Raw genomic sequence first — 21842 nt, 5'->3', positions numbered from 1 at the left:
GTTTATCTTCAATATTACTTTAATTACCTTAAATTAAACCACAAGTGGGATACAAATTCAAACTAACAAATTACAAATTTAAAATTACTAAATTCTAATGAATGCTAGAAAGAGAAGCAGAAACAAAAACCTGGAATCTTTTAAGAAATAATTAGAAGCAGCTAGGTGGTGCCTTCAAAGTCTTACTGGATGGACAAAAGACGTTGAGGGGCTTCCGAATAATTTGTGAAATAAATAGGCAAAGGACATCGGTGACTTTAGAACGGATAAAAGGATATACATAAAGATCAAAGGGTGACAATGGCATCAAATGATATGAGGGCATAGTTAATGTTGTTATCCGAACTTCATTGACTGAATATAAATCCTTGAACACAAAATGTTTGTAAATAATATATGCACCAAAAGTGGCAAATGGGAAAGCTAATGCACACTCAACTCCGCAATTTCATCTGGCTGAGTAGTTGTCCAATGTTCTACTTTTGAGAAGACTGAAAGGTGAGCACAACACTAATATCTAATGGACTCTCTCATCCACCAGCTACTCTTGTTAACACTGACCTTACCAGGTGATCATGAAGTTGACACAACAGCAGGAATCAGGGACATAGGGCGGGATTCTCCGATCCCGCGGCAGAGTGTCCATGCCGTCGTAAACGGCGTAAAACGCGACAGTGTGAACGGACCGCTGCCAGGAGTAATTCTGACCACTCCAGCTGCTGATCCCGGCGTGAACTGTGCGCCGCGGGATCTGCACATGCGCAGTGGTGCTGGCACCAACGCGTGGCCTCCTTCAACGCACCAGTCCCGATGAAACATGGCACAGGAATACAGTTGCCGGCGCGTAGAAAAAGAGGCCGGGGACAGAGAGGCTGGCCCGCCGATCAGTGGGCCCCGATCGCAGGCCAGGCCACATTGGAGGCCCACACCCCACAACCGGGTTGGAGCCTTCCTCCCCCCCCACCCCCACACAGGCCGCCACCTGACCCTTGCACGCAGAGTTCTTGCCAGCTGCGAGCAGGTGTGGTCGGCGGGACTCAGCATTTTAACTGCAGCCGTTTGGCCCATCCCGGGCCGAGAATCGGAATGCCGGCCACGTAGAGCGGTCCGCGACCGGCGCCGCGCCAACCACCAATGGCGCCGATTCTCCACTGCAGAGAACCGCGTGGCCCGGTCGCAGGGATTCTCCAGCCCTGCCCCAGGCTGAGAGAATCCCGCCCAAGGTGTCAATTGGCAATCAGTTAACTTGCTGAGTAACTTATTCCATCTATACTGTGTTTTGATAGTTCCAAGATATATTTGACAATTAATATCTGACTTTACAGTGTGAAAAATAGTGAATAAAATATACTTTACAGTATACATGTTGTTTTCCTCCCTAATTTAATAATGATGTGGAGATGCTGGTGTTGGACTGGGGTGAGCACAGTAAGAAGTCTTACAACACCAGGTTAAAGTCCAATAGGTTTGTTTCAAACACTAGCTTTCGGAGCACTGCTCCTTCCTCAGGTGAATGAAGAGGTATGTACTGTAATTTAATAATGATCTTTATTGTCACAAGTAGGCTTACATTAACACTACGATGAACTCCTCCAAGGTAGCGGACATCGCCATGACTAGGAAATGGGTCGAGGGGTCGGGCTGGGGTCAGATGGAGGCGACATTTATGTCGGGGAAAAGGTTTAAGGGCTTTGTTGTCAGCGGCTCTGCCGTTCTGGCCAACCAGGCACACCGGTGAGCCGAGTAGTGATGTCGAACTTCGGGGTGTGGGGGCAGTGGAGGCAGCATTTGGGACTGGACGGTGCCTCGGTGTGAGCACCGATCTGCGACATCCATAGGTTTGCGCCGGGGGTGGGGGTTTGGATGCGAGGTTTCGGGGATGGTGGCAGGCAGGGATTGAGCGATTTGCCGATCTGTTCATAGATGAGTACCTGGAGGAAGAGTGTGGGTAGCCCAGGGGGAATGGTTTCAGACAACTGCAGGTCTGCGATTTTGTAAAGAGAGAGGTGCCGTTCTTTCCTGGACTGCTGCTCATGGGGTTGCAGGATAAGATATCTCGAAGGATGAGATAGGGGAGGGGAAGGTGTCCCAAGGTCTACAAGGAGTTGTTGGACTAGGAGGGAGCGCTGGTGGGGGACGTAAAGGGTAAGTGAGAGGAGCTGGAAGGGGAGGTGGAGGCCGGGACGTGGGCTGAGGCCCTGTGGAGGGTGAATCCATCCTCATCGTGTTGAGGTTAAGCCTCATTCAGTTTAAGGTAATTCATAGGGCACATCTGACGGTAATACGGATGAATAGGTTTTTTGAGGGGGTTGAGTATAAATGTGGGCTGTGCATGGGGGGGGGGGGGGGGAATGATTAATGCCCACATGTTATGGGCATGTTCGAAGCTGAGGCGTTTCTGACAGGGGTTCGCAGACGTGATGTCCAAGGTGCTGGGGGTGAAGGTGGCCCCGAGTTCAGAGGTGGTGATATTCAGGGTGTCAGAGTACCCGGAAGTTCACAGGGTGAGAGAGGCCGATGTTTTGGTCTTTACTTCCCTGATAGCCCAGAGACGGAGTTGGCTCGGGTGGAGGGGCTTGGAGCCGCCAAAAGCGGGAGTGTGGGTGAGTGACCTGGTGGAATATCTGAGGCTGGAGAAGGTCAAGTTTTGTCCTAAGGGGGTCAGTCAATGGATTCACACGGAGGTGGAAGCGCTTTTTTTTAAAGGCGGATTGAGATGTCAGGAATGGGGAAGAGAATGTGTGTGTGTGTGTGGGGGGGGGTAAGGGGGTTAAAATGGGGGAAGGCAGGATGGGAGAAGGGGGCAATATTGGGGGAGCCGGTATTGGTTGTTTATAATTTGTATTCTGTTTATTAAATTTTGATTATATGAAAATGTCTTGAATAAAAATATATTTTTTAAAAAGGTTGCTATTTTATTGAAGCAGGTGGGTTCTTGAAGACTGTGGGAATCACTTTAAGTAAGTCAATTTGTGAATTTTGGGGGAAGACTGCTGTGGAATTCTGAATCTTTTGACAGGCAAGTCTGAAAACTCTTTCCACCTTCAACTATCAATATTTTTTTTAAAAGAATTTTTATTAAGGTTTTGCAGAACTTTTCATAATAAAACAGTAGTAACAATAATAACAAAACAAACGAGAGTGAACATTAACATAGTGTAAAGAGAATAGACAATAACAATTAAATAGACTGCAAAAAGAGAATATACAATAACAATTAAATAGACATTACCCCACGCGACTCAGTCTTCCCACACCATGCCAATGAAGCACTCACCCCACCCCACCCCTCCCCCCCCCAGCGTAGACCCTTTTAAGGCAAACGTTATTTTCTCGAGGCTGAGAAATCCAGCCATGTCGTTAACCCAAGTCTCTACACTCGGGGGCTTCGAGTCCCTCCACATTAATAAAATCCGTCTTCAGGCTACTAGGGAGGCAAAGGCCAAGACATCGGCCTCTTTCGCCCCCTGAACTCCCGGGTCTTCTGACACTCCAAAGATCGCTATCTCTGGACTCGGCACCACCTGTGTGTTAACTACCTTGGACATTGCCCTCACGAACCCTTGCCAGAACTCTCTAAGCTCCGGGCATGCCCAAAACATGTGGACGTGGTTTGCAGGGCTGCCCTTGCACCCCATACAACTGTCTTCTACCCCAAAACACTTGCTCATTGTCACTGCCGTCATGTGCCCCCGGTGGACCACCTTAAATTGAATTAGACTGAGCCTGGCACATCATGAGGAGGAATTAACCCTGCCCAGGACCTCTGCCCACAGGCCCGCTTCCAACTCCTCACCTAGCTCCTCCTCCCATTTGCCCTTGAGGTCCTCCACCGGGGTTTCCTCCGCCTCCTGTAGTTACTGGTAGATATCCGACACCTTCCCCTCCCCCACACAGGTGCCGGAGACCACCCTGTCCTGTATCCTCAGTGGCAGCAGCGTCGGAAAGGCCACTACCTGTTTTTTCAGGAAGGCTCGTACTTGCAGATATTTAAAGGCGTTTCCTGGTGGCAGATTAAATTTGTCCTCTAGCGCCTTCAAACTGGGAAATCTTCCGTCTATGAACAGATCTCCCATCCTTCTGATGCCTGTCCTCTGCCAGCTCTGGAACCCACCATCCATCCCACCCGGGACAAACCTGTGGTTCTTACATATCGGGGTCCAGACCGACGCTCCCTCCACCTTCGTGTACCTCCTCCACTGTCCCCAGATCCGCATTGTCGCCACCACCACCGGACTTGTGGAGTAACGGGTCGGCGAGAACAGCAAAGGAGCCATTATCAAAGCTCCCAGACTAGTACCTCTACATGACGCCACCTCCAGCTGCTCCCACGCCGCCCCTCCAGCCCCCTCATCGCCCACTTCATCATAGCTATATTGAACTATCATAATTAGATGCGGTTTAAAAAGTTAAATATGCACTGATTGATCGTAAGACTCTGTCCCATTGACCAACACTGTGTAAAGGTTCTCCCAGAATCACAGAAATGTTACAGTGCAGAAAGAGGTTATTCAGCACATGATGTCTGCACCAGCTATCCAAGTGAGCATTCTGATTTGGTGCCATTTTCCTGCTATTCCCGGTATATGGGCAAAAGAGTATAATGTGGGAAATTGTGAAGTTGTTAATTTTGGAAGGGAGAACAAAAGAACAGAGTACTATTTGAATGGGGAAAAGCTGCAGAAAGCTGCAACACAAAGGGACTTGGGGTACTTGAGCACAAAACACAGAAATCTAGCACACAGGTGCAGCAGGTAATCAGGAAGGCAAATGCAATGTCGGCCCTTATTTCAAGAGTTTTGGTGTATAAGAGTAGGGAAATCTTGCTGCACCTGTACAAGGTACTGGTGCGACCACATCTGGAGCACTGTGAGTAATTTTGCTCCCCTTATTTAAGAAAAGATATTATTTCATTGGAGGCAGTTCAAAGAAAGTTCACTAAGATGATCCCGGATATGGAGGGATTGTCTTCTGAGTAAAGGTTAAACAGGTTGGGACTCTACTCATTGGAATTTAGAGGAATGAGAGGTGGATTCTTCAGGGACATGCCCGGGCAAATGCGGAGAGGATGTCTCCCCTCATGGGAGAGTCACGGACCAGAGGGCATAATCTCAGAATAAAGGAGTACCAATTTAAGATTGAGATGAGGAGGATTTTTTTCTCTCGGAGGGTTGAGAGGTTTTGGAACACCTTGCCACAGAGAGCTGTGGGGCAGAGTCCTTGTGTGTATTTAAGGCTTAGATAGATTCTTGATCAGTAAGGAAATGAAGTGTTACGAGGGAAAGAGTAGGAAAGTGGACATGAGGAATGTTGGATTAGCCATGATCCTATTGGAGCAGACCTACTGCTGTTTCTATTTCTTATGATCTGATGGCCATAACAAGAGAGAATCTAACCATCACCCTATGCCATTCAACGGTATTACCATCAGTGAATCCCTTATTGTCAACATCCGAAAGTTACCACTGACCAGGATTAGGGTGGCTACAAGAACAGATCAGAAGCTAGGAATACTGCAGCAAGTAACTCACCTCCTGACTCCCCAAAGCCTGCCCACCATCTACATGGCACAAGACAGGCACGTGATAGAGTACTCTCCACATTTGCCTGGATTGGTGCAGCTCCCAACAACACTTAAGGAGTTTCACACCACACAAGCAAAGCAGTCTGCTTGATCCACAAACTCGCTCTCTCCACCACTGACGAACACTGGCAGCAGTGTTTATCATCTACAAGATGCACTGCAGGAACTCACCGAGCCTCCTCAGCCACCCTCTTCCAAACCCGCAACCACTACCATCTAGGGGCAAATGGCAGGTGCATGGGAACATCACCACCTGCAAGTTCCTCTCCAAGCCACCCACCATCCTGACTTGGAACTATATTGTCATTCCTTCACTGTCGCTGGGCTAACATCCTGGAAATCTCTTTCTAACTGCACTGTGGGTATACCTACACCAGGACTACAGCGGTTCAAGGACTACTACCTTTTCAAGGGCAATTAAGGATGAGCAATAAATGCACCCTGGTCAGTGAAGTCCACATCCCAGGAATTAATTTTTAAAAAGCCAACAAAACAGAAAATACTGGACAATCTCAGCAGGTCTGACAGCATCTGTGGAGAGAAAAGGGAGTAAAGTTCCGAGTCTGAATGACTCTTTGTCAAAACCACTTTTTAAAAAGCCATGTGACTCTGAAAACTGCACGTTTGAAATGGTAGCAGATGGAAACATAATGGCAAGAATTCTATTGCTATTATAGGCACTCAACTCCCTAATAATAATCACTTATTGTCACAAGTAGGCTTCAATGAAGTTACTGTGAAAAGCCCCTAGTCGCCACGTTCCGGTGCCTGTTCGGGGACGCTGGTACGGGAATTGAACCGTGCTGCTTCCTTGTTCTGCATTACAAGCCAGTTATTTAGCCCAGTGTGCTAAACTAGCCCCTAGTTTTCACTGGATGCACAGGGCTTAAATTGGGCCTATATTACTATTAAATGTATTTATAATCTATGTAATACTGCAGCAAGTCAATAAAATTGCTAATTTATGATTGGAATAGACTAGACCTCACAGCTCAACCAAATCTACACAGAATCGCACAAGCAGCCATATTGAATTTTACACCTATTTCAGTTTAAAAAAAGCAAAGCAGTACCACACTGAAGAAAGATAGTTACAGAATCGTAGCACTGCATAACACAGAAGGAGGTCATGAATCTACGGATGCTGGTTCTCAGAAAGACCTTAGTTCTATTTCCATTACCTTTACCCATGCCTTTTAAATTTTGTGCAGCTATTCATCCACTTTCCTGCTAAAGCCACGATGAGGAGTTTGGCTTATACCACTCTTTCATGTGTTCCACGTTCTAAAAGCCGCTTGCATAATTATTTTTCTCCTGACCAATATTTGGTGCTGACCGTAAATTTATACTTCTGGTCACCGGCTTACTGACCTGACATGAACAGTGTATTTTAGCTCCAGGTCAATTCTTCATTTTAGACATTGACTGAATAAAATAATTGAAAGTAGAGCTGGTAATTAAGTGCGCCAAAAACACAAACCTGCACCAAAAATTAAGTGGTAAGACAATTGTGGCGTGAAGAGGAGAAATTGCGAATACTGTACCACAGGGAGACCGGGAATGAGCTCAGGAAGGAGCAGGTTTTGACCCAGATGGTTTAAACTTGGAAAGGGAAATGAGGCACTTTATGTTTAAGGGTTCAAATACTGCTCACCACCAACAGAAACAGACAGAAATCTAGGGCTCCCATTGAAACAAACTGAGAGAAAAACATGAGCATTAGGAGTTATTTGATCAAAAGTAGGATAGGCTGTAGTGCAATGTGATGGAATCTCGAACTGAGGGACATGGTTTAAAAATAATCTCCATTTAGACAGAGATGAGGAGAAAATCCTTCTCTCAGAAGACTGATAAGTGCTTAGTTCTCTTCCAGAGAACAACAGAGCCTGACTCGTATTCAAGACTGAGTAAAACAGATTTTTGGTTGACAAGGGGAGCCAAAGGCTATGGGCAGCAGGCAAGGAAATGGAGTTAAGGCCACAATCAGATCAACCATGATCTTACCAAATGGTGGAACAGGCTCGATGGGCTGAATGGTCTATTCTTGCTCCTATTTCTTATGATCACCACCATTCTAGTGACAGTCATGATCAAATACTTTAAAATACCTTTGAGGTTAATGATTTCAAATACCAGTGAAAATACATTAGTTGACACACTGGACCTTATATTTTGGAGTGTGATTTCAATTCTCACAAACCTATCTAAATTCTAATATAAATTTGCTGGATGGTACAGTGTCAGAAACATTTTTCTCCTTACCTGTGCAGCACCTGTAATCATGTTTGGAATGAAGTCTTTGTGACCTGGTGCATCCATTAGTGTGATCACTTTGGTCTTTGTTTCAAATGTTGTCATTCCAACATCCATTGTTACACCTCTGAAAATATCAGAATGGACATTTTTATCTTTTATCTGAACACAATACTCCATTTATGCATCATTGCGGTACAAGTTATATTTAGTCCATTTATGCGAGATATGGAATTCCACTTAAGGCACCCAAGGTTTTCACCCACCAAGTACTCACAGTTGTCACTGGTCTGATCTCAACCCCAACCTCAGAATACAACCCACTACTGCACCTGTTTCTATTTACCCACACTATTTACATTGCAACTTCTCTAAGGGAGAATATGAATTTAGCACCAAATAGCAGCAATATTGTATTGTGCATTCATGCTCCTGGGAACTGACTGAGACTACTGAAACCTTGTTGGCGTTAGCTCTTTACATTTAGCAGAGAATTAAGCTTTTCATTTTGTCAAGCTGAACTAGATATGAACCATGTTCCAGAGGAAAAAACTGGGGCTGGATTCTCCGTCCCGCCGCGCCACATTTCTATTTTGCCCCACTGGCGGGATGCTCCGTTACGCCGGCCGGTCAATGGGGTTTCCCATTGTGGGGCAGCCCCACTCCGTTGGCCTGGAGCAAACTAAATTAGTGGCTCTCCCCACAAAACTCCCAATACATTTAACTTCTCAAACGTTGCTGACCAACACCTCAATTTATCCACTGAGCACTGGTCCAATTGAAATAGGAAAGTCCAGTTCCAGTCTGTGCTGATTGAATTGATCCTTGGTCAAGGGAAGGCACAAATGGCCTTCGCTCCCTGGGTTAGGTGAGGGTTTCCTTTCCTGATTATAATCTTTGGAAGTGCTCTCATAGGCTCAGCAGATAAGGATGAACCTGATCCATGACGTCCCCAAGTGAATATTGGATTCTTGGGCAAGGTTCTTGGACCACGTAACAATGTTCCCTGTAAGCTCTGCAGCCGCAACCCGAGAGTCTCTGCATGTTGGCCTCTAAGTTACCATGCATGCACAGTGAACAAAAATGTTTAAAGGGCCACACACTTAAATAAATCACTGGCTCACACAAAAGAAAACTAAAGGGAATGTTGCAAGGGGATGACCATTGCCTGGGGAACCTTGCATTGCAAAAACACAAAACACCTGGAAATTTCATGGAAGTTCTCCGGCTCTCACCCCATAACTTTTGCGATCAGTGTTTAAACCATTTCTGGAAAGCTTTTCCCTACATTTCTCCAAACTTACAGTGGGAGATGAGAGAACCTGATGGGGACATGTAGGTGGGGAGAGGCATGCTTTTTCAAAGTTCCTAAAGTCTTATGGCTGCTGAACAAATGTAAGGAATCAGACAGTAATTAGAAAAACAATTACAAACATATACCTTTCCCTTTCTTCACCCGTCTCATCCAGGACCCAAGCAAAGGCAAACGAGGCTTTTCCTGCTTTTTTCGATTCTTGTTCATATTTGTGCATAATACGTTTGTTTACCTTTCCCAGAAGGTAAAGTAGATGGCCCATTAAAGTACTTTTACCAGCATCTACATGACCTAAAATCACAAACATCAGAACAATTGGTACATTGGGAAAAAAACACATTCTGGTAATAAAGCAGATCAAATATTTTGTTCTTGTCTAGGGGACCAACACTCCCCACATTTTGTTAAGTAACTAAAGATGAAATGGGGTGTGTATTTTGTAGGTGTTAAATTTGGAAGCTGAGAATCAGATGGACATCCATTGCTTATTCCAAAGGCAATATTTCTCTCATCTAGCCTGACATCTGTTGTCATGCATTCATCACTGCTCCAGCTAATGCACCATAAATCAAGGATCGAATCTGCATTCTTCCTTGGTATAGCTTAAACCAGGCCTTTTCAAAGTGAGGGTCACGACTCGCGTGTGTTGGAAGGGTGGCAGAACGATCAGTTGCGCTGCTCCCACGGTAGTCCCGATCTTGGAAGAAGCACCCAACGGCCGCTCCGGCTTTTATACTGAGAATGGCAGTCGCTGCCGCCTTTTAAATGAAAATAAATTAGGCTGTATGCAGGTTTCCAGCCAGAATTGGCAGCTGAGTGCAAGTCATGCGCCCTGCAAACACACTTGACGTCAAGCGCCTTGTATGTGTTTTTGGACCCAAATCACGGAGCAGAGTTGCTTCCATTCTCCAGGACTGTGAAGATGGATTCTTTTCTTAAAACTAAGAGATGGTCAGAGACTCAAATAGGCATTGTACCTACTGGACAGGATCTCACAACAAAATCTGCTGGAGAGAGCTGCCCTGGAGAGTCCAGGACAGGACAAAGCAGTGCTATTGTTAGCTCTGCACAGAGCTCCAGGGCCTCTGGTTAACGGTCTACAAAGAAGAAAGTTAATCGGCAACAAAGCTGTATAAAGATGATTTCTTGAAGTATGGGAGTAAATTCTCCGGCGGCGGGATTCTCTTTTCTGCCGGCAGCACACCGCCACCCACAGATTTCTCATTGGCATGGGGCGGTCACAATGGGAAATCCCAATAGCCGGCGGTGGGAATAGAGAATCCCGCTGCCAGAGACGGCGCGGCGCCGATGAACACGCTTCTGGGCAAGCGTAGAATACACCCCAAGGTTTTGTCAATTCTGCAAATGGAAATAGGGATGCAAAGTTCATGTGTGTTAGAAGCATGGAGTAGAAGTTTCAGATTTTGAAAGAGAAGTGGTAGGTCAAAAATTCCTTTTGATGTTGAGACCCGTCCCAGAGTCAGTTATTAACTTATAGCTGATTCCAAATGAAAAGACTTATGCTACTCTAGCTGACCTGTGATACCACATTAAAAACACGCTAAAAGCCCATGAGGCTGTAAGCATTCTCGAGTAGCATCTCCCAGTGCTAAGAAAAACACACATTTTATTGCTATTTCCCTTCATGATGCCCTACATGTGCGAGGTTGGATTTTCCGTTTTTATAACGATGAAAACAGCACAAACAAATGGGCTGACGTTTGCACCTGATATGTGCATTGTCCTCTCCTCCTTTGAGCCTGATTCAAGTGAGATTGTGAGGACCAAGCAGGCTTACCATTCACATTAAAGGTAAGCGAACGTGGCATGTGTCACGAAGGTCAGCCAACGTGTGTCACCAGTTTGGGTCCCATAGGTCAGCCGGTTGGCAAAAGTGGGGAAAAAAAGTTTGGAAAGACACCGGCTTAAACCATACCGCATGCCATATTTGATAATATTCGATAATATTTCTCTATATTCAGTTACGAGATGGCAAATTCGCAATCCCAATTTTTGAGGGAGACCATTTTTGTGTCCATTTTTCTCAGTAAGATTCCTTTGCTCACAAAGTGGTGACACAGGGAATGCAATTCATCCTATTGCAGAGTACATTGGAAAAGATTATATAATATAAATCATTTCATCAAAAATTGGACTACTCAAAAGCAGGTAACACTTGAAAATTCCTTCAAAATTGGTAAATACAAATCTGGAACTGGAGCTGGATGAACTTCAGATCATTCGGGAGGCAGAGGTGGTCATAGACAAGCTTCAGGGATGTAGTTACTCCGAAGAATAAAGATAGATGGGTGACGATGAGAGGGGCTGGGAGGAAGCAGACAGTACAGGGGTCCCCTGTGGTCCTTCCCCTTAGTAACAAGTATACCGCTTCAGATACGGTTGGGGGGGGGGGGAGACTTACCAGGTGCATGCCATGGGGTACAGGTCTCTGGCACAGAGTCTGTCCCTGTTGCTCAGAAGGGCAGGGGGGAGAGGAGCAGAGCATTAGTCATTGGAGACTCCATAGTTAGGGGGATAGATAGGAGATTCTGTGGGAACGAGAGAGACTCGCGGTTGGTGTGTTGCCTCCCAGGTGCTAGGGTCCGTGATGTCTCGGATCGTGTTTTCGGGATCCTTAAGGGGGAGGGGGAGCAGCCCCAAGTCGTGGTCCACATAGGTACCAACGACATAGGTAGGAAAAGGGATAGGGATGTAAGGCAGGAATTCAGGGAGCTAGGGTGGAAACTTAGATCTAGGACAGAGTTATTATCTCTGGGTTGTTACCTGTGCCACGTGCTAGCGAGACGAGGAATAGGGAGAGAGAGGAGTTGAACACGTGGCTACAGGGATGGTGCAGGAGGGAGGGTTTCAGATTGCTGCTTAATTGGGGCTCATTCTGGGGTAGGTGGGACCTCTACACATGGGACGGTCTACACCTGGACCAGAGGGGTACCAATATCCTGGGGGGGAAATTTGCTAATGCTCTTCGGGAGGGTTTAAACAAGTTCAGCAGGGGCTGGGGAACCTGAACTGTAGCTCCAGTATACAGGAGGTTGAGAGTAGTGAGGTCATGAGTAAGGTTTCAAAGTTGCAGGAGTGTACTGGCAGGCAGGAAGGTGGTTTAAAGTGTGTCTTCTTCAATGCCAGGAGCATCCGGAATAAGGTAGGTGAACTTGCGGCATGGGTTGGTACCTGGGACTTCGATGTTGTGGCCATTTCGGAGACATGGGGCGTCATTCTCCGACCCCCCAGCGGGTCGGAGAATGGCTGTTGGCCGCCGTGAATCCCGCCCCCGCCGGTTGCCGAAGTCTCCGAAAGGAGAAAAGACGGCGGGACGTTAATGGCGCCACTGACGTCGGAGAATGGCACGGGTGGGCGCAAGGCAGCCGATTTTGGGCCTGCCGATATTCTCCCGTCCGGATGGGCCGAAGTCCCGTCGACGTGATGACCGGTCACGTCGACGTAAATCAAACCTCCTTTTAATCGGCGTCAACCTGTGCTCCAGGTTCACGCCGACCAGCGTGGAGGTGGGTGACGGCCTGGGGGGTGGTTAGAGTGGGCTGGGCTCCGGGGGAGTGCCGGGAGGGGGGGTCCGTGCCGGGAAGGAGGATGGGGGCGGTCCGTGCCGGGGAGGGGGATGGGGTCCGAGACGGGGAGGAGGATGGGGGGGACCGTGCCGGGGAGGGGGATGGGGGGGGGGGGGTCTGTGCCGGGGAGGAGGATGGGGGGTCCGTGCCGGGGAGGAGGATGGGGGGGTCCGTGCCGGAGAGGAGGATGGGGTCCGTGCCGGGGAGGAGGATGGGGGGGGGTCCATGCCGGGGAGGAGGATGGGGGGGGTCCGTGCCAGGGAGGGGGATGGGGGGTCTGTGCCGGGGAGGAGGATGGGGGGGACCATGCCGGGGAGGAGGATGGGGTCCGTGCCGGAGAGGAGGATGGGGGGCCCGTGCCGGGGAGGAGGATGGGGGGGTCCGTGCAGGGGAGGAGGATGGGGGTGTCCGTGCCGGGGAGGGGGGGGTTGGGGGGGTCCGTGCCGGGGAGGGGGGGGTGCGAGGGCAAGTGAGTTGGTCCACCTGGCCAGGTGCCAGCCTCCAGCAGTTGGACCCATGCGGTCCATGCCACCTGGCTGGGGGGAGGAGGGGGTATGGGCAATGATGCCATATCGTTGTTCCCGCCCCCCCCCACCAGGCCGTCATGTTTTCCGATCATCCAGCGATGTTGGCCGCCGTGGCGGCAGCCGCTAATGTCTATGTTGCCCTGGATGAGGAGGAGGAGGAGGAGGAGAAGCGTGCCAGAGAGGCGGCGCAGGCTGCCGCAGAGCGGTAGGCGGCAGCCTCCCAGGCTGGAGGGACACCTGACCGACAGGACGAGAAGGGGGAGGAGGACGTCGCGGCCCCACGGCAACGGAGGCACCTGAGGGCGCCCTGTGTGTACCGGCCCCGGCAGTCATACCAGGACCTCACGGACCGGGAATGCAGGAGGAGACTCCGGATGAGGCGGGAAACCGTGGCACACATCTGCCACCTGCTGGCACACCTGTCACCGCGTGGCACTGGCGGGGGACACCCTCTCCCCGTGTCCATCAAGGTTACGGTGGCCCTGAACTTTTATGCAACGGGGTCATTCCAGGCACCGAGTGGGGACCTGTCCGACATATCGCAGACATGGATGCACCGGTGCATCCGGGCAGTGACAGACGCCCTATATGCCATGGCGCACCACTATATCCGCTTCCCTGTGGACCGGGCCAGCCAAGATGCCCGGGCCGTGGGCTTCTCTGCCGTGGCCGGGTTCCCCATGGTCCAGGGCGCGATTGATGAGATGCACGTCGCCGTGCGGCCACCTGCAGATAACAGGGCCGTGTTCACCAATAGGAAGGGGACTTATTCGATGAACATACAGGTGGTCTGCGACCACCGCATGATGATCCTGCACGTCTGCGCCCGTTAACCGGGCAGTGTACACGACTCATACGTGTTGTCGCGGTCATCCATCACCGGCATGTACGAGGGATGCCATCCCCAGCTGAGGGGCTGGTTGCTGGGCGACAGGGGCTACCCATTGCGATCGTGGCTGATGACGCCTATACGGAGGCCACGCAATGAGGCGGAGAACCGCTACAATGATGCCCATGTAGCGACAAGGGGAGTGATAGAGGGGTGCTTTGGCGTGCTGAAGATGCGTTTCAGGTGCCTGGACCTCTCTGGGGGCGCCCTCCAGTATCGGTCAGATAGGGTCGGCCGCATCATTGTGGTGTGCTGCGTCCTGCACAACATAGCCCAGCAGAGGGGCGATGTGCCGCAGGCAGAGGAGGGCGGAGTGGAGGAGCAGCAGGAAGAGGCGCAGTCCTCCCCAGATGAGGGGGATGGGGGCAATGGTCAGGGCAGACGGGCTAGACACAGGCGGGTGGCTGTCCACTGTTACCGGCTGGCCCAACGGGCACAGGACAGGCTGATAGCCGCCCGCTTCACTGACTAGATGGGCGTGGGAATCGGGTAGTACGGCCACAGACCGCACACCATGGCAACAGCCGACCACCCACACCCCCCACCCATCCACCCACCCAGCACCCTCACCCCCCTCCCCAACCCCACCCACCCCACCCGCATGCACACCACCCCCCCCAATGCCGATCCACCTGCAGCACAACGGCCGGGCTCACGCAGTTGCGGGTGGACGCGTGTCTATTGCAGGCCACGGAGGATGGTGACAACCCGCCCTGCGATGAGCTCCTGGCTCCACATCGTTGGACTATGTCTGACCCATGGCCACAGTACCACCATCCACCCGGACCATCCCTGCATGCGGCTGTGACACTGCAGTGCACGGTCCCGTCCTCTGCCCGGGAGGATGTTGATGGCGGCCCAGGGGGAAGGGGCAGACTCACCTGGGGCTGAGGTAAGACCACCCCTCACACACACACACTTGCGCTCAACGTACATGACACCCCCACACGCTTTGGACAGAGCACAAAGGCAGCTTCTGTAGGTGTAACATTGACTTTAATAACCAAAGGAGTTCATGCACGTGCCCTAGCCCCTAAAACTCATCTGTGCCCTGCACCCGTGCCAACTTAATCAGTGTCTAATTGTTTGGCCTTACGGGCCCTTTGACTACGTCTACGTGGTTCCCCAGACGGTACAGCAGAACTGGAGGTGGACTCCTGTGATTCCTGCCCTCTGACACGGGATCCCTTTGGCGGCCGTTTCCTGGGGCGTCCTGGCCTAGATGGGCCAGGCTGCGGCCCGGGCGACTGGGATGGCGAGCTGCCAGCCTGTCCTGCCCGTTGCCCACCCGATGCACCTGGGACGGAAGGGGGGGGGGTCCGAGGTGTCGCGGTGTACCGGGACCTCCCCTACAGGGGGACCCGGGACGGACCACACCACCTCCTCCTCCCTCGGGGTGCCCGATGGCCCCCAGGCCTCTACATGGGTGGGGGATGCGAACGGACTGGCCATCCGACGCCCCCCCCGACATCTGGCACGGCCAGTCCTGGAGGCCCGTGCTGGTATCGACAGGGGTCTGCAGGTTTGCAGCCATGGAGCCCAGGGGATTGGCAAACCCTGTCTGTGACTGTGCGACGCCGGCTCGCACATGGCCAATGGCACCGATGCCCTCAGCGATGGCCTGCAGAGACTGGGCCATGGCCTGCTGAGACTGGGCTATGGCCTGCTGAGACTGGGCTATGGCCTGCTGAGACTGGGCCATGGCCTGCAGAGACTGGGCTATGGCCTGCTGAGACTGGGGCATGGCCTGCAGAGACTGGGCTATGGCGTTGAGCGCCTCTGCCATCTGCCGCTGGCTCATGGCCTCCTGTGAGAGGGCAGCCATGTCCTGGGCCACAGACGCCGCCTGCACAGAAAGCCCCAGGCCTCGCAAACCTGTCCCCATGTCTGACACCGTCGCACCCATTGCCTCCACCGCGGACGCCTCCCGTGCAGTGTCGGCCTGGGTGGCACGTATGACCGGCACCACTCCCAGCTCCTGGACGCGGGTGGACTTCTCCACCTGCGACTGCAGCCGCCGCAAGCCGGCCGTCACCCTCTTCGCTCGTCTCCGGGTCGGTAGTTGCATCGGATCTATGGGTGGGTGTGGTAACTCCAGGAACCCGGGATCCATCTGGGCGGCAGATGTTCGCTTCGGCTGGGCTGCCCTCCAACCGCCCGGCCCCTCTGATGCTCCTACCTCCACCTGCTGTACCGGGACGGCTGTGTTGTGCGCACCAGTGAGTGTACCAGACGCCTAATCACGAAAGTGCCCAACCGTGGTGAGTGTTTCTGCGATGGTGGAGGGCGTTGGTGACAGCAGTGGCGTTGTGTCGTGCTCTTCGTCCCACTCTGAGTCCATGGCACTTTGCGGTGGGGGTTCGTCTCCACCCATCCACTCTGAGTCACTGCCCGGTATTTCGTCTTCCTGGGTAGTGCTGTCCCGGGTAGGGGTGTCCCGGGTAGTGGTGTCCTGGCTCGGCTGTGACGGGGGCCTGTGGCTGCCCCTCTCGTCGCTGGGTGGCACACGCCTGCGTCGTCGCACCCGCACGTGACGGGGGCGTCGTCTCCCTGTTGCTCCAGGTCTCTCCATCCCCCGTGGTCTCCGAGGGACATCCTGCAAGCGTTGCATGCCGGAGAGTCTGGGTCCCTTCGTCTCCCGTGGTGTGCGAGGGGCATCCTGCGGGCGTCGCATTCCGGAGGGTCCGGGTCTCTCCGCCTCCCGTGTGCGAGGGGCATCCTGCGGGCGTCGCATGCCGGAGGGGCCGGGTCTCTCCGTCTCCCGTGGTGTGCGAGGGGCATCCTGCGGGTGTCGCATGCCGGAGGGTCCGGGTCTCTCCGTCTCCCGTGGTGTGCGAGGGGCATCCTGCGGGCGTCGCATGCCGGAGGGTCCGGGTCTCTCCGTCTCCCGTGGCCTCCGAGGGGCATCCTGCGGGCGGTCTGCATCTGCGGGGATGGGTGCCTCGACATTTGCTCCTGCGATGCACAATGAAGCATGCATGGTTAGACACGCCGGCAGTGATCAGGTGAAATGGGGGAGGGGGATATAGGGGAGGGAGGATATGGGGACGGGCTGTCGGTGGCTCACTTGCTAGTACGCCCCCGACCTCTGCATCAGCAACCTCCCGGTCCTCAGGTCCGCCAGCCAGTTCCAGGGCCCTTTCCTAGAGTTTGGTCAGTGGCCTCTCATCAGCGGGGCCTCCTCCAGTCCTCACATGCTCCCTGGTGTTGTGTGCGCGTTTCTCCTGTGGGGGGTGGGGGGGGGGGGGGGTGGGGGAGGGGGGGCAGGGGCAAAAGGCAACAGTGTTAGACAGGTATATGAATGCACGCCATCGGTTGCCCGTGTATTGCAGAGGTTAAGGTTAGGGCTGGATTCACTTGGGGATATGGGGGAGGGGGGGGATATGGGGGAGGGGGGGGGATATGGGGGAGGGGGGGGGATATGGGGGAGGGGGGATATGGGGGAGGGGGGATATGGGGGAGGGGGGATATGGGGGAGGGGGGGATATGGGGGAGGGGGGATATGGGGGATGAGGGAGGGGGATATGGGGGAGGGGGGATATGGGGGAGGGGGATATGGGGGAGGGGGGATATGGGGGAGGGGGGATATGGGGGAGGGGGATATGGATATCGGGCGGGGGGGGGGGCGGGGGGGAGGCTCACCCTGTCTGCTCTGACGAGGTCGTTCACCTTCTTGTGCCACTGGGTGCCTGTCCGTGGTGTCAGGGCCGCAGCGGTGACGGCCTCTGCCACCTCCCTCCACAGACGCCGGCTGTGGCGTGGGGCAACTCTGCGGCCGTGCCCGGGATACAGGGCCTCCATCCTCTGCTCCATTGCGTCCAGGAACGCCTCCACATCCCGTGACTGGAACCTCGGGGCTGAGCGGCGGCCGGCCATCCGGTCGGGTGTTCCGGTCGGGTGAGGGGGAGCAGCGCATCCTTATGAGCCGTCACGCCGTGCATGACGCTGCACGGCGTGAACCACGTGAGCAAGCGCGGATCCCGTCACGTCGTTGCTAGCCCATTTCGGGCCGGAGACTTCGCGACGGTTTTTGCGGCATGACGCAAGTCGGATTTGCGCCGTTCTTTGCGCCGATAACGGAGAATTTCGCCGCTGGATAGAGCAGGGACAGGAATGGTTGTTGCAGGTGCCGGGGTTTAGATATTTCAGTCAACTCAGGGAAGGTGGTAAAAGAGGGTAAGGGGTGGCATTGTTAGTCAAGGACAGTATTACGGTGGCAGAAAGGCCGTTTGTTGAGGACTCGTCTACTGAGGTCGTATGGGCTGAGGTTAAAAACAGGAAAGGAGAGGTCACCCTGTTAGGGGTTTCCTATAGGCCTCCAAAAAGTTCCAGAGATGTAGAGGAAAGGATTGCAAAGATGCTTCTGGATAGGAGCGAAAGCAACAGGGTAGTTGTTATGGGGGACTTTAACTTTCCAAATATTGACTGGAAATGCTATAGTTCGAGTACTTTCGATGGGTCCGTTTTTATCCAATGTGTGCAGGAGGGTTTCCTGACACAGTATGTAGGTAGGTCAACGAGAGGCAAGGCCATATTGGATTTGGTACTGGGTAATGAACCAGGACAGGTGTTAAGATTTGGAGGAAGGCGAGCAATTTGGTGATAGTGACCACAATTCGATTACATTTACTTTAGTGATGGAAAGGGCTAGGTATATACCGCAGGGCAAGAGTTATATCTGGGGGAAAGGCAATTATGATACGATGAGGCAAGACGTAGGATGCATCGGATGGAGAGGAAATCTGCAGGGGACGGGCACAATGGAAATGTGGAGCTTGTTCAAGGAACAGCTACTGCGTGTCAGGCAGGGAGGAAGTGGTCCAGCAAGGGAACCATGGTTTACTAAAGCAGTCGAAACACTTGTCAAGAGGAAGAAGGAGGCTTATGTAAAGATGAGACATGAAGGTTCAGTTAGGGCGCTCGAGAGTTACAAGTTAGCTAGGAAGGACCTAAAGAGAGAGCTAAGAGGAGCCAGGAGGGGACATGAGAAGTCTTTGGCAGGTAGGATCAGGGATAACCCTAAAGAATTCTATAGATATGTCAGGAATAAAAGAATGACTAGGGTAAGAGTAGGGCCAGTCAAGGACAGTAGCGGGAAGTTGTGCGTGGAGTCCGAGGAGATAGGAGAGGTGCTAAATGAATATTTTTCGTCAGTATTCACACAGGGAAAAGATAATGTTGTCGAGGAGAATACTTAGATTCAGACTACTAGATAGAAGGGCTTGAGGTTCATAAGGATGAGGTGTTAACAGTTCTGGAAAGTGTGAAAATAGATAAGTCCCCATGGCCGGATTGGATTTATCCTAGGATTCTCTGGGAAGCTAGGGAGGAGATTGCTGAGCCTTTGGCCTTGATCTTTAAGTCATCTTTGTCGACAGGAATAGTGCCAGAGGACTGGAGGATAGCAAATGTTGTCCCCTTGTTCAAGAAGGGAAGTAGAGACAACCCCGGTAACTATAGACCAGTGAGCCTTACTTCTGTTGTGGGCAAAATCTTGGAAAGATTTATAAGAGATAGGATGTATAATCATCTGGAAAGGAATAATTTGATTAGAGATAGTCAACACGGTTTTGTGAAGGGTAGGTCGTGCCTCACAAACCTTATTGAGTTCTTTGAGAAGGTGACCAAACAGGTGGATGAGGATAAAGCAGTTGATGTGGTGTATATGGATTTCAGTAAAGCGTTTGATAAGGTTCCCCACAGTAGGCTACTGCAGAAAATACGGAGGCATGAGATTCAGGGTGATTTGGCAGTTTGGATCAGAAATTAGCTAGCTGGAAGAAGACAAAGGGTGGTGGTTGATGGGAAGTGTTCAGACTGGAGTCCAGTTACTAGTGGTGCACCACAAGGATCTGTTTTGGGGCCACTGCTGTTTGTCATTTTTATAAATGACCTGGGGGAGGGTGTAGAAGGATAGGTGAGTAAATTTGCAGATGACACTAAAGTCGGTGGAGTTGTGGACAGTGCGGACGGATGTTACAAGTTACAGAGGGACATAGATAAGCTGCAGCGCTGGGCTGAGAGGTGGCAAATGGAGTTTAATGCAGAAAAGTGTGAGGTGATTCATTTTGGAAGGAATAACAGGAAGACAGAGTACTGGGCTAATGGTAAGATTCCTGGCAGTGTGGATGAGCAGAGAGATCTCGGTGTCCATGTACATAGATCCCTGAAAGTTGCCACCCAGGTTGAGAGGGTTGTTAAGAAGGCGTATGGTGTGTTAACTTTTATTGGTAGAGGGATTGAGTTCCGGAGCCATGAGGTCATGTTGCAGCTGTACAAAACTCTGGTGCGGCCGCATTTGGAGTATTGCGTGCAATTCTGGTCGCTGCATTATAGGAAGGATGTGGAAGCATTGGAAAGGGTGCAGAGGAGATTTACCAGAATGTTGCCTGGTATGGAGGGAAGATCTTATGAGGAAAGGCTGAGGGTCTTGAGGCTGTTTTCGTTAGAGAGAAGAAGGTTAAGAGGTGACTTAATTGAGGCATACAAGATGATCAGAGGATTGGATAGGGTGGACAGTGAGAGCCTTTTTCCTCGGATGGTGATGTCTAGCACGAGGGGACATAGCTTTAAATTGAGGGAAGATAGATATAGGACAGGTGGCAGAGGTAGGTTCTTTACTCAGAGAGTAGCAAGGGCGTGGAAATGAAATGAAATGAAAACCGCTTATTGTCACAAGTAGGCTTCAAATGAAGTTACTACGTCCCTAGTCGCCACATTCCGGAGTCTGTTCGGCCTGCAACAGTAGTGGACTCGCCAACACTAAGGGCATTTAAATGGTCATTGGATAGACATGTGGATGATAAGGGAATAGTGTAGATGGGCTTTAGAGTGGTTTCACAGGTTGGCGCAACATCGAGGGCCGAAGGGCCTGTACTGCGCTGTTATGTTCTATGTTTCAATAACAATGGATTAAACCAGTGAACATTACACAATTACTAGAAACACTTCTACAAACATTGTAATGCAACATACTCGGGAATTATTTTGACAATGCAAGATGTGAAAGGAAGAGGAAACAGAAATAGCACCTGATACCATAAGTTTCATTTGAATCAGAGTTTCCATTACTGGCAAAAGCAAACTACTACTTAAATGATCAGCAAATGTAATTTGCTGCAGACGCATATCTGCAAAATCAACTGAACAACAGAAGCATTTTCCAATACTTTGTATACAGAGCATTTCAGTGTTGGAAAATTTGATTTTAATTTTTTACTCCTTTCCCTTGCAGTTGTTTACTTCCAAAAATCCAACATCCTTTTTATATAAATACTTTTATTATTAGGACAACTATGAATAAAACAAAGAAGAAATGGTTGAGTTAGAATCCATATTCTATACTTGTGACGAGAATCTGCAAAGCATGGGAAAACGAGGTCCGCAGGTGATGAAATAATATATGGTTGCCCTGCTCCTAGGTGGCTTTCACTTGTTAATAATGTTTATTTGCATTTATGTTGAACTGAGCCAACGCACTTCCTGATACCCATCTATATAGGTTCCAGTATTTTCAATCTGGCTATTTGACAACTTAACACCTTGGTTGGTTCACAGAAGTTAGTTAAATGTTTGAACATCTATTGCGTGTGACTGCTGTATTTGTTTATGTGAACAGTACTTGGATTCATATTGCCTTTGGAACAGATTAGAGAATTGAGCCTAGATTTCCACAGTCACGATAACT

General features: G+C 51.0%; 1 protein-coding gene across 2 annotated transcripts in view; it reads right to left on the bottom strand.

The window, feature by feature from the left end:
- Positions 1 to 21842, bottom strand: part of hbs1l (HBS1-like translational GTPase) — a 264743-nt gene that overhangs the window by 34352 nt on the left and 208549 nt on the right. For both annotated transcript variants that reach the window (XM_072499712.1, XM_072499713.1), the window contains 2 exons: positions 9278 to 9443; positions 7847 to 7964 (listed from right to left, as the gene is read on the bottom strand). In XM_072499712.1, coding sequence (XP_072355813.1) covers positions 7847 to 7964; positions 9278 to 9443 — 284 coding nt within the window. The remainder of the gene's footprint in view (positions 1 to 7846; positions 7965 to 9277; positions 9444 to 21842) is intronic.

Source organism: Scyliorhinus torazame, chromosome 4, assembly GCF_047496885.1.
Source record: "Scyliorhinus torazame isolate Kashiwa2021f chromosome 4, sScyTor2.1, whole genome shotgun sequence".
Lineage (NCBI taxonomy): Eukaryota > Metazoa > Chordata > Chondrichthyes > Carcharhiniformes > Scyliorhinidae > Scyliorhinus > Scyliorhinus torazame.
Note: the sequence above shows the minus strand (reverse complement) of the source record. Positions and strands in the feature narration are given on the sequence as shown.